General features: G+C 45.3%; 1 protein-coding gene across 1 annotated transcript in view; it reads right to left on the reverse strand.

The window, feature by feature from the left end:
- Nucleotides 1-12,758, reverse strand: part of LOC143962443 (uncharacterized) — a 72,413-nt gene extending 59,655 nt beyond the window's left edge. The window contains 1 exon segment of the mRNA XM_077471716.1: nt 11,161-12,758. Coding sequence (XP_077327842.1) covers nt 11,161-12,723 — 1,563 coding nt within the window. The 5' untranslated portion in view covers nt 12,724-12,758.
- Nucleotides 12,759-13,013: the final 255 nt, after the last annotated feature.

Here is a 13,013-nt window from a genome sequence, read left to right on the forward strand (position 1 = left end):
TATTTAGTGACAACTTTGTGTAATTTTTCAATCACTTGTGACAAAAAACATAAAATAATCAACAGGCTCAACATGCCTCTAATCAATTTCCTTGGGGTGTCTACTTTCCAAAATGGGGTAATTTGGGGGGGTTTTGTACTGTCCTGCCATTTTAGCACCTCAAGAAATGAGATAGGCAGTCATAAACTAAAAGCTGCGTAAATTCCAGAAAATGTAAACTAGTTTGTAGACGCTATAACTTTTGCGCAAACCAATAAGTATACACTTATTGAGATTCTTTTTACCAAAGGCATGTGGCTGAATACATTTTGGCCTAAATGTATGACTAAAATTGAGTTTTGTGGATTTTTTTAATAACAAAAATTATAATAGAAAATATTTTTTTTTCCGAAATTTTCAGTCTTTTTCCATTTATATTGCAAAAATTAAAAATCGCAGAGGCAATTAAATACCATCAAAAGAAAGCTCTATTTGTGGGGAAAAAAGGACTCAAATTTCATTTGGGTACAACATTGCATGACCGCGTAATTACCAGCTAAAGCAACGCAGTGCCAAATTGTAAAAAGTGCTCTGGTCATGGAGTAGCCAAATCCTCCGGGGCTGAAGTGGTTAAGGTAACTGCTGAGGAACAGGAAGTATTGATGTGCAGCCAAGGAAAGTGTCCCAGCAGCACAGTGATTGCGAGAAAAAAAAACAGTACCCTTGGATCTTGTAAACAAAAGGACCCTGTAATTCCCTTAAAAGGCCACTAGAGCCCGCCAGCAGCCATATTAAGAGACGTAACGAAGCTCGTCAAGCTGCAACTATATGTTTTGAAGGTAGAGAAAATTCCTCATGCCTTTTCCATTGTAAAAGAAGACATCAGCATATTTTCCCATAGGAGGTTGCCAATGGCAACAGGTGGCAACACAGCATATGGAATACAGCAGGATCTTCCACAGTTCAGGGATAGATAAAGGTTAACTAGAAAAACACCTGGGTTTACCATGGGCACAGTTCTTCAGTGGGTTACTTGAGAGGAACACAGTAGGCACAACAGGTGCAAAATAGCAACTTGGTGGTGCACATAGGCAATGGTTTTAGCCGGTAATGACCCTGCACAGGAAATCAGCAGTCCAGAGCAGTCACCCGACCCAAAAAGGACTCAAAGCCTACAGACTCCCGCAGGGCATTGGGAAAAGGATGTAGAGCTCACCTCTCAACGGTGCGGTGGCAGAGATTCCAGCCAGGAGGATGCATCTCTGGGTGATGTAAAGAAACTGGTAGTTTTGCCATCTTGGACCCGCAGCCGGGCCAGAAAGAGGACACTGTAGCGAATACCCCAGGTATGCATGGCAGCTTTAACCTGGTCAAAGGATTGCCTCAGCTTCTGTGTCTCTACCAAATAATATGGGAAGATTCAAAGTTTAGTGTTCTGGTAGTCCAGATCCCTCTGTAACCTGGCAGCTCGGAGCACCTCATCCCTGTCTCTAAAGTTGAGTAGTTTCAGGATTAGGGTGAGTGGCCGGGTCCCCAGGGGCACAGGTTTGGGGGGAATACGGTGGGCTCTCTCCACAGCATAGAAAGGTGAGAACTGGGCCGCAGGCAGGAGAGTATGCAGCAGCTTCTCCACAAACTCCATCGGGTGGGGACAATCCACCCCTTCTGCAAGGCCCACTACGCAAAGATTGTTCCTCCGGTTTCGATTTTCTGCATCTTCAGCCTTGTATTCCAGGGCATGGATCTTGGTTTGCAGGGAGCGGAAATCAATGGAATGGCCTACAACAGTGTTCTCCACATGCCCAGCCTTTGCTAAGCAGAGAACAGCCTGGATTTCACTTTGTCCATGTCCTGCCTGAGTAGTCCCACATCCAGCTGCACAACATCCACTTTGGATGTAAGAGTAGTGGTAGAAGCCTGACAGATGGCTATCGCCGCCAGGACTTCAGCCAGGCCCGGCGGTGTAGAAGAGATTTGTCCCCCCTGCTCAGTCTGGGACGCCATATTGGCAAAGGAGCGTGCAGATCTATCCACACGGTCCCCGCAGGCTGGAAATTATTCCTCCAGTATAGGGGTAAAATGGAGCCTCTTACCCTGTCCTTTAGTTGCCCCAGAGGATCGATGTCGCATGTGGGTGTGAGCAAGCTATCAACAGGCGATATTGGAGCTGGATGGCAGGAGATTGGCCCTGCTTAACAGCAGAGCTCCAGCACAGACATCCACTCAGTGTGCCATTTGGCCATGCCCCCCATGGTTGTTGTTTTTGTAGTTATTATATTTTTTGTATTCGACTAGCTGAGATTGTTATGTGTTGTATTGTAACCAGAGATATGTGGGCCCTGTGCACTGTGTTGCTCTATCTCTTGGCCAATGAGGTGCTGATTGACCCAACTGGTTCTCCTTTCCTGTCGATGTGGGGGTGGTGCCTGGACTGGTTTTTACTCCAGTGAGTGTGTGGTCCCTTATGCAGGACACTGTGGACACCTTGCAGTCTATCTGCCGTCCACTAGCTGTCACTGGGTTGACATCATGTGATGACAATATCCTGTATTGCCCAGGGTGGCCAATGGATTGGATGTTGTCAGCTTTCCATGGCAACCCTCATGAGACACTATGCATGTGCTGTTTTCGGCACATGTGCAGTATGGGATTGGGCCCAGTTATGTCACCGGCGGCTAGGCAAGAGCCAGGGCTATATATAAGGGGATGGGCTCCCCTAAAATTGCCACAGACCCTCTGGCAGTGATATGCGATCTTTAGGACCTGTTGCTAAGATAGAAACTTTGTAATTTCATTTTTAAGGGACTTACCTGAATCGGTCAATTAGCTGAATTCACTTATATGTATCTTACCATGGTTGTCCTGTTTTTCAATTATAGCTTTCCCTGAACTTACCCTTATTTCTCAGTCTATGAAACTATCAGCACATAAATTATAGCCTTACGTGTTTTAATGGAATTGCACTTATTTGCTCCACGGATGGCTGGAACATTATATGCTTAGGATTAAGACATCATCACAAGTGGTATATACATCTAACCTCGGGGCTGCTGTCATGATGTGCTGATTCAGGCTAATTTTTCAGGTGAGCTATGAAGTCCATCTATAGAGCCCGAGATGCCCACAATTTTTTAAGGGTTAATGATTACTAGTGTTGGGTGAACCTTTCAGGCCGAACATGAGTGCGGGCCAAACATTGGCTTTTCGCCCCATTCAGGGAATACCTGAATTTGCAGGATGTTCGGTGGGTGTTTGCACAGCGCATTCTGCACCCTATTTGGGCAAAGCTTTGCAAAATCAGGGTGCAGTAAAAGCTGGTTGTTAAGGAGCAGGACTGGGTAGCCAGCCGTCGCGTCCTTATCAACTGATGAGTCATCAGCTGTCAATGAGCTTCCCCGCTGACAGCTGAATAAAGGAAAAATTGCCAGTAAAAGAATCTTTAAAAAAAAAACAAAGGGCCTGGTATGGAGTGGAGGGGACTGCACGCCATTTTTTTTCTTTTTTTCCCCCTATAACCAGGGTCCCAGCAATTGCAACGCGAGTCAATTTAAATGAGAATTGACTCTTTTTGTTTTCTTTAGAAATGCCATTTTTTCTGCAGCAGGTTCTATACATGCTGCAGATGCACCACTTTAGAGGCAGACTAAGGGGACCCTCCCTCGGAATATATATTTAAAGGAATTTTTCATTTTTATTGTTGCACTTTAAAAAATGTTTTTGAATTGATACATATCCCCCCAGGGCAGTACCCGGCCCCCATATCCCTTTTATGGCCATTTACTACCATATAAGCCTTCAAAATTTGATACTTTTTCATTTTTTCCTGTTCGGCTCCAATTGACTTCAATAGGGGTTTCACCGTTTGGGTTAGAACTTCTCCCCTGTTCAGGAGTTCTGCTACGAACTGAACCCAGGAGTGTTTGGCCCATCTCTAATGATTTCTCTCTACTTATCTCTATATAGGTTTGGTTTTGACCAGCTAGTACTTTTGAAGGATTCCTATTTCTTTGATCAGGCACCGCCAGTGTACAATATTTTAGGATCCTTACATCTCCTTGGTGTGTATATAGAGTAATCTGTATACTATGTACAACGTCTGGTTGGCTACCCTTACAATGCTATATTAAAGCGGAAGTCTGCCGGGACTCCGCGTTTTTTTTTTTTTTTTAAAGCCAGCAGCTACAAATACTGCAGCTGCTGACTTTTAAAATAGTGACACTTACCTGTCCAGCGTGCCCGCGATGTCAGCACCCGAAGCCGATCTCTCGATCGTCTCTCGGGTGCTGCCGCCGCCATCTTGGGTATGGGAATCAGGAAGTGGAGCCTTTCGGCTTCATTTCCTGGTTCCCTACTGCGCATGTGCGAGTCGCGCTGCGCAAAAAGGATGGACCCGCTGCCTCTGGGATCTGTGTGTTTCCCAGCAGGCAGTGGGGGACTTTCGGAAAGGGGCGTAATCTACGCCCCTTTCCGCAGAGAGCTATCCCGGAAGTGGGTGCAGATACCTGTACTGTACAGGTATCTGCACCCCCCTCCCCCTGAAAGGTGCCAGTTGTGGCGCCGGAGGGGGGGAGGGTTCCGATGAGCGGAAGGTCCACTTTAGGGTGGACCTCCGCTTTAAGAAATACGTACATCAAACAGAGCTTATCAGCCCTCACCTTACCTGGATTCCAGACTGACCAGGGAGACCACCATATGTGATGTTCCCTTCCTGGATGGGTCTGTGTGAATTTTTGGGTGAGTGTTGCCCCCTTCTCTTGTTTTCATTGGCCATATGAGTTTCTTGTACAGTACATGTGGTGATGCATTGCATATAGTGAATTTATTATGTGTGCGTATCTTGTGTGGGCATGTGTATGTGTGTTTTATCATAAGTGTATACATACTGTATGTCTATGCATGTTTTCTTGGTGTGCTATGATTTATGTCTTGTGCTCTGCAGATTATTACTCTCTTCTAAAACTCCTGAGGAAGCGGTTACCGCGCGAAACATGTTGGCAGGAAGGCTGGACTAACATCTATTCTACATTCCTTACATTTATGGGGGACTATATGAAGACATCCAGTCTTTGAATGGGTTTAGTTCCCTTTACTTTTTTTTTATATTATTACATTTTGTTGCTGGTGTGTGAAGTATTTATTAATGATTTTGTATAACTTTTGTAATAAATATAATGATTTTACACTGTATTTAGTGTAGTGAGTTCCATGGTACCATGGAAATCCTCAGTGCCTCAAAACATTTCTATTTCTAACCTTCAACTTATACCAGAAGTGACCCCCAGACTCTGGTGTGTAGAAAAATGGCCGATTACAGCTATTCCCCCAACCCCCGCAGCTAGCACCATTCCTATTTTCTATTGGCTACAGTTAGTGTCCTCTCCCCTCTGCAGATCTCTGACATCTCTTCTGATCCTCCATGGGCTTTCATCACCCCGTTTCCTCTGATCCCCCCTGTGTCTATTGACCCCCCCTCCCCCATGTGCTTCATGTATATGTACAGCTGCAGGGCGAGGAATGTCTCCTCCGCTTATGATTGGCTGTCTGTGGTGCACCAACACACATGAGAATCCTTCACACTAGCAGTCGGGGGGTGGTATAACCCCCTGGTTGAGCCCAAAACTGCTCCCCCTTTAGCTGCAGAGTCAGCAGTCAGGGGTGAACACATGTTGTGGCCTCAAAGCAAAGCAGGTATCCCTTTATTGCATTCGGCAGATACCACCACCCACCAAACATGACCCATTCATAGATTTCATAGGATCTGATTCCCATCACATGATTCTGATTGCAGCTTCCAGGTCGGTCGTGCCCAGAGGAACCCTTCCCCCGGACTCTACAGTAGATAGGGACACTCTGCCACCACCCCATATCCATGTGTAATGGACCCAGTTGCAGGGTGGTGGCGTTGCTTTAAGGGGTTAAAACGGGTGGTGAGGAGGTGAGATATTGTCAAACACCTCTGAAAAGTGATCTGAGTATGGAGCACTTTTTCGAAGAAGTGTCAGTCCCTGCCCCTAGTGTGAATGAGCCCTAAAGCTGCCCATACATGGATGGAAATTCAGCCGGTTCAGCGGGGATCGGCTCGATGTCGATCAGTGTGCGGCCGTCCCTGCTCAGCAGAAGTCAATCATTAGAACAATTTCTATAAAAAGGGGCGTGTTGTAAATTTTTTCTCAATCCCAACTGGCTGCCGCCATTGGTCAGTGTAAGTCGCCTATTTACAGATCTGTGTTCCTTCAATTCTCACTGGTTTACAAAAAAACACAAAAATTTACAAATTTGTTATTTATTAGCTCAATACAGGTCCATGTTCTAGAATTAGAAGGAATTTTGTAAGTTATGTTGTATTTGTATCCGCTAATAATGATTTTCCTGTATTTTCAGCAAAAATATTATTTTGATAAACATTTGCGCAATTATCATGTGACTTAAATCTAAAAATCGAATAAATCAAAAACCTAAAAATCAGTATAAGTGATATAATATAAAATCATTAGTTATAAAAGTGATCCCATAGAATTCTATTGGTGATCCATTCTATGGGGACACATTATATTAGGATCCATTATAAAAGTGATATAATATATGATATAATAATGTAGATACACTTATCAATCACACATGATGACAGCGATATATGATGGAAAAGAATGACACAATCTTCAAACTTATTATATTCTTATTTCTACTACATATTGTAATTGAAGTAACTGTTCAATTCAGTCTAGTACTATTATTATCAGTTATGTATTCCTTTGTCTAGTCACTATAGTTCAGCTAAGCCTCAAATACGCCAAGCACATGTTATTGTTAATATCACAATACTACCACCCTTGGCTATGAAATCAATACACGGTCTAAGATCAATCAAATCTCATTTATTTCCCAAGGAAATAATACAGCGTGCATAAGGTATCAATAGAAGTTACAATAATACATAGCATACAATCAAAGTACAATATAAGCCATACTTATCCGACCTTCGCAGCTACGCCTCATGATGGAAGTGAGAGGAGGCCGAACTCATGGTTGCAAAACCTTTTTGTTAAACATACCTCAGCCATACCACACCCCATAGCCCATCCTACTTTTCCCGTAGACCAATCAGCGTCTCTGGGGCGTTTCCTCCCCCAGGCTAATTACCTCGTACAGTCCTGCCATACTTGGCCTCTGGGGGGCAGTGTCTGCCCATGAATTGCAACTGCTCCGACTGGATTGCCATCTTGTGGCTCGATCTCGGACGCCCCACCAGCTGTCCTTTGTTCTTGCAGACAAGTCGGCACCATATTGCCTTTGAAGTTCAGTACATTGCAGGTGGGCTGAATAGAACCCATTCTGCTATTCAAATTGTGTCACATTCCTTACTTTTCAACATGTGAGACTGCCTGGCATCAATATGGCTGAGTTCGGCTGTACAAACAGCTGTGTAGATGTATAATCCTAATTCCTGTCTGATTCCAACAGTAATCTTATATTATAGATAGATAGATAGATAGATAGATAGATAGATAGATAGATAGATAGATCTGGTCTTAAAGGGCCTGTACACCTCCACCTGTGCCTCCCATAAGTCATGTTACACTCTGCGCTCTGTCTCAGATCCAGCACTCTATACAATGTCCCATCTCACTATACATAATGATCATGTACTGGGAGGAGCCATAGGAAATAATGTCCCGCCCCTTCTGTAAGTAATGCAGCAGCCGTACACCCCCTATAGCAGGGGTCTCAAACTGGCGGCCCTCCAGCTGTTGCGAAACTACAAGTCCCATGAGGCATTGCAAGGCTGACAGTTACAAGCATGACTCTGTCAAGCAGAGGCATCATGGGACTTGTAGTTCTGCAACAGCTGGAGGGCCGTCAGTTTGAGACCCCTGCCCTATAGAGTCTCCATGTACATCCACACTCAGAGCCGGAGAAGTGTACACTGTTATATTGCAGTCTATAGAGAACAGTAAGTACATCTCTCCAGGTAAGTACTGCACCCCCAGATCAGTGCACCCCATCACCTCTTACCACTGAACATAGTCATACTGACTGAGGAACCTTTGGTCAGGCAGGATACAGAGACTCCGTCCACTTTGTCCTTTCAGGGTAAAGTGGGAGGTTCTCTTGAAAACCCTCCAAACCCCCCCTATATATTCTCCTTTGCTGTTCCCCAATATGTTGTTGCTCCATCAAAGCCCTTGATAGGTTCCCAATTTCCCGGGTATGAGGGATCATGTGATCTTTTCCCAGCATACAATGTTCAAGGCTAAGAAGCCAATCACCAGGCTTGAATACTGTCACATGAGGGAGGGGGAGGGGTGACATCATCAATCCTGTGTAAGCTCTGATATATTCCAACATGGAACCTACATGGGGGGGAGATGGAGCAGCAGAGGAGAGCAATAATGGTGAATGTAAAGAGGTCGGGATGGGCCCTGAGTGGACAAGTGTCAGAGTCCATTTGGGGTCCCAAAACAATGTGATATATTTGGGTCTCCAAAAAAATAAGTAAAGCCTCATATAGGATCCCTAGGTATTGAGACACACTTGGGGCCCCAGACAGACTCCTTTCACACCCAAGGCAAAAAATCAAAGTGTCCCCCCATGAGCTGTGAACTATAGCGGTATAGGTAGCAGGTTCTGCCATTTTTGTGCCCCCGTCCCACTAAAGTACCCAAGTTGGCTGCCTCTTCTGCAACACTTTGGCTCGGCCCTGCTACCAGACCCTTGGAAATGTTTGGGGGCCCCAGGCAAAGTTATATTTTTTAGGCTTTCAGAGAATGGGACATATTTGGGCCCCCAGGGACTGGGGCATATTTGGGGAATCCTAGACAATGTCACATACTTGTGTTCCCAAGCCATATGATATATTTGGGGCCCCTAGGCAATGTGATATTTTTGTGGCCTCCAGACAATGTCATATACAGTATTTGGGCCCCCGGCTTCCCTCGTAGGCTTTCAGAAAGATAAAGTAACAGATCAACCCCGTGTTCTCCTTTTTCCCATAATACATCTCCTCTTATTCAGCACAGTAGTGCAGAGTGTGAGACTCGGAGCAACCAATCAGATGGTGTGACTGTTAGCAGCACTGTGATGTATATTGGTGTTCAGCGTGTTCAGGGCCACAGAGGGGGTAGAACCGGCCCTCCTGTATGGGGTCTGGGCAGCTTTATGGTGCAGGCAGTTCAAAAAGCTGCTGATCACAGGCAAGAGCCCCACCATCTCCCCCACAGTGCAGATGACTTCTCCTTCTCTCCTTCCCACCAGCTGCTGCAGGGGGAGCCACAGGGGGATCGGTTTCAGAGATTGGCCCCCCACTACTCTGATCACCCCCCTTCTGTCCCCAATCTCCATTCCACACAGCTCTAATCCCATGGTGGCCCTCTTCTCCCCACAGCTCTGCCAGCTTCTCCTCCTCAACCTGGCACTGGCTGTAAGCTGCTGTGGGCACACAGGGGGACCAGTAAATATGTCATATTTATCAGCCCCTTCTTTTTCTCAGTGAACACAGTGAGTGATTGATAATGATCACTTCTGTGTTTATTCAAAACTGAAGCATGATAAACTGTGCTTACTATGCTTCGGTTGGTGAATGAACAGTAAGCCTCTGTACAGAACACCTCCTGTTCATTCATTCCCGGCAAGCTTCAGCTCCAGAGAAAGAAGTGGGGATTTCTGTCCTCAATTTCTTCTTCTGCCTAAAGAGTGTATCATCAGAGGTCTGTATGGACCCCTGATATTCCACAAAAGCCCCCCACGCACAGGGCTGTTAAAAAATTTAAATAATAAAACAAAAATAATTTGTAAAAAAAAAACATAATTAAGGGTTCCTTCCCACAGGTAGTCTGGTCGCATGAATGAGTGATTTGTTCATGCGGCTGAAGCCGTGTTCAGGGCCATTACCTGACCCCACACACCCATCCAGGCTGGGGGGTCCCTGTCAGGTAATGTACCGGGCCCCATGATCTCTAACAGCAGCCCTGAGTGTGTTCTCCGGTCTCACCCTCTCTCTCTTCCCGTATATTCTACATATTACCAGCCTGATGTGTGCCGTGTCTCTGTAAGGTATTGTCCTCTCTGGTGGGGAAGATGAGGGTGAGACCGGAGAACATGCTGCACAGCAATATACATCTCAGTGCTGATAACAGTGACACCGACACTATTATATTACTGATATATTCCATTGAAGTCTATGCCAAGCTAAGAACTTTTCTTTATAGTATTGGATGGAGTGAGGGAGGATTAGAACCCCTGTTGTGTTTTTACTGCTATCTGGGGATTCCCCTCACTTCCTGTCCTGCTGACAACATTGTACCGGACAGGAATGAGACGAAAGCAGCAAAGGGGACCCAGACATACATTTTTAGTAGAATAGGGGAAGGCCTAGAGCCCCAGTCAGATTTTATTATAATTGTGGAGAGCGCCCCTCACTTCCTGCTTGGTAAAATGGAGAGCTGGATAGCAGTAAAAACCGGACAGGGGTTCTAATTCTCCCCCTCCATCCAAAACGAAGAAAAGAAAACATTATGGGTGGACATACACTTTAATGATACATCACATTTTATTGTCTTAGCAGTAAATCTCTAGATCCCTTCTTCATACATTTCCTCTGAGATTGTTACATTTCTTTTCATCTCTATTTAGTATAGATTGTATGGAATAGGAGGAGGAAAAAGAGGAGAGGGGACCCCATCCTATCCAATCACAGCGATCGCACTGCACCCCACACAGAGTGACTGCATGTGGGAGAGGGGCAGAGAGTAGGGGGAGGGGCCAGAGGAGGAGATTGGTGATGTCACACACTGTGATAACTTTCTGTTTAATGATTAGAATGAAAGTAATTGTCATGAGATAGATAGATAGATAGATAGATAGATAGATAGATAGATAGATAGATAGATAGATAGATAGATAGATAGATAGATAGATAATTATATATATAGGCCAAACCCCTCTTTACTGACAAATAGGAACATGTCATTCACTGTTACTCCAGTAACTGGAGAGATCTCCTACCCAATCACAGGGAGTGACAGAGGGAGAAATCACAAATAGAAGAAAAACCTGCAGGGCACTGACTGAAGTTCCACCCACTGCTTTATCCTATTGGCTGACAATTCTACCAATCCCACCACCCATCCTTGTGACATCATTAGTCTCTGGGCAGAGTTCTGACTATTACTATTATTCCCTATTCCCCCCACAGATCTTCATAGAACCTCTCCCTACATATATCCCAGCATGGAGGGGCTCAGTGAAGGTGGTGGTGAAGGTGCGGAGATGTCGGATCGGGTCACACAGATCATAAAAGGAGATCCGTCCGACCTCATAATCCAGATATATCCTGACTTTGTTACTGGGGATATTGGAGGGTAAGAGGATCTCTTTCCTGTCATGTATCACCCAATACTTATCACCTTCCCTCCACAAACCCCAGGACTTCTTATTATATCCAATCAGTGACTGCCCTCCTCTCCTGTCTATACTGGGGTAACACATCCCGACTATCCAGAAATCTGATCTCCCGACATCCACTTCCCAGTAATGTCTCCCTGAGGAGAAACTCCGACTGCTCAACACCTGAGTATAATCCTGAAATCTCTCTGGTGTTTCTGGACGATTCTGTTTTCTACGTGACCAGGATATAGTTTTCCTGTCATCTGATATATGGAGATTATTATGAGCTGTATTTACATCCAGTAATATGTGTGCCGCTCCCTGTATATAGGAGGATACATTTACCTCTCTTATTATATCAGATAATGTGTGTAATGTGTGTGATATCCCATCCACATCCAGACCCCCTCCATCATGGAGGAGCTCCTCATGCCTCTCTCTGTCCTCATTATCTCCATCCTCAGTATCACACAAGTCACCTGTGTCTGATTCCTGTAAGACAGTCAGTGGATCCGTCACGTTACACAGCTCCTCAATGTGACGCAACTTCCTGGACAGCTCCTCCTTCTTTATTTCCAGATCCCGGATGGAGATGGAGATCCGCTCTGCCCTCCCGGAGATTTCCCTCAGGACTCTCTTCTTCAGGTCTTCCAGACGTCTCCTGAGATCTCTAAACAGGGCAGTGACTCTCTTGGTGTCACCAGCTGCTTTTTCTTCTACTTTCCTCCTGTGTTCCTGCAGACTCTGGACTCTTCCCTCCATCTCCTCTCTCTTTATCAGAAGTTTCTGCAGAACATTCCTCAGTGTCTCCTTCTTCTTCTCAGAAGCCTCATCCAGCATCTCCACCTGGTGTCCTCGATGTTCTCCAGCCAAACTACAAGACATACAGATACAGGTATTATCCTCAGTGCAGTAATACTCCAGGATCTTCTTATGGACGGAGCATTTCCTGCTCTCCATGGACAAGGTGGGGTCACATAAGACGTGTTCTGGGGACTTTTTGTGGACTCTCAGGTGTTTATCACACAGAGAAACCTCACAGTGCAGACAGGATCTAACAGCAGGTACAGGAGAGTCCACACAGTGAGTACAGAAGACCCCGGACTCCTCCTGATGTGGCTGAGCAGACAGGAAATTCCCCACTATGTTACGTAGTGTTATGTTCCTCTGCAGTGCAGGACGAGCCGGAAACTTCTCTCGGCATTCAGGACAGGAATATCCTCCAGACCCCCCCTGTGTATCCAGCACACGATCAATACAGACCTGGCAGAAGTTGTGTCCACATCTCAGGTTTACAGGATCTGTATAAATGTTCAGACAGACGGAACATTCCAACTCAGCACTCAGGTTAGCAGACGCCATCGCTGACAGCAGAAGAGAGAAATGACAATGAAAATCTCTGACACCGGAGAAGAATGGAGTTGGGAGGGTCACTTCCTCCTACACAGGGCGAGGCTGATCCAGATCAGTATTATTAAAGTACAGAAAAGGAAGTTTTTTTTCCCACAGTAGTAAAGATAATCAAACCTCCCAACTTTGAGAGATTTTCAACTGCCCCTGAACTCATCCAATGTTATCTTATGTGTACATGTACACAGGTTTGTTTAATGTCATTTTTAGGCAGTTGCATTTATAGGCTTTACTGTGAAGGC

This window comes from Lithobates pipiens, unplaced genomic scaffold (assembly GCF_037356315.1).
Source record: "Lithobates pipiens isolate NorthernLeopardFrog02 unplaced genomic scaffold, aLitPip1_a1.2 Scaffold_8, whole genome shotgun sequence".
Classification (NCBI taxonomy): domain Eukaryota; kingdom Metazoa; phylum Chordata; class Amphibia; order Anura; family Ranidae; genus Lithobates; species Lithobates pipiens.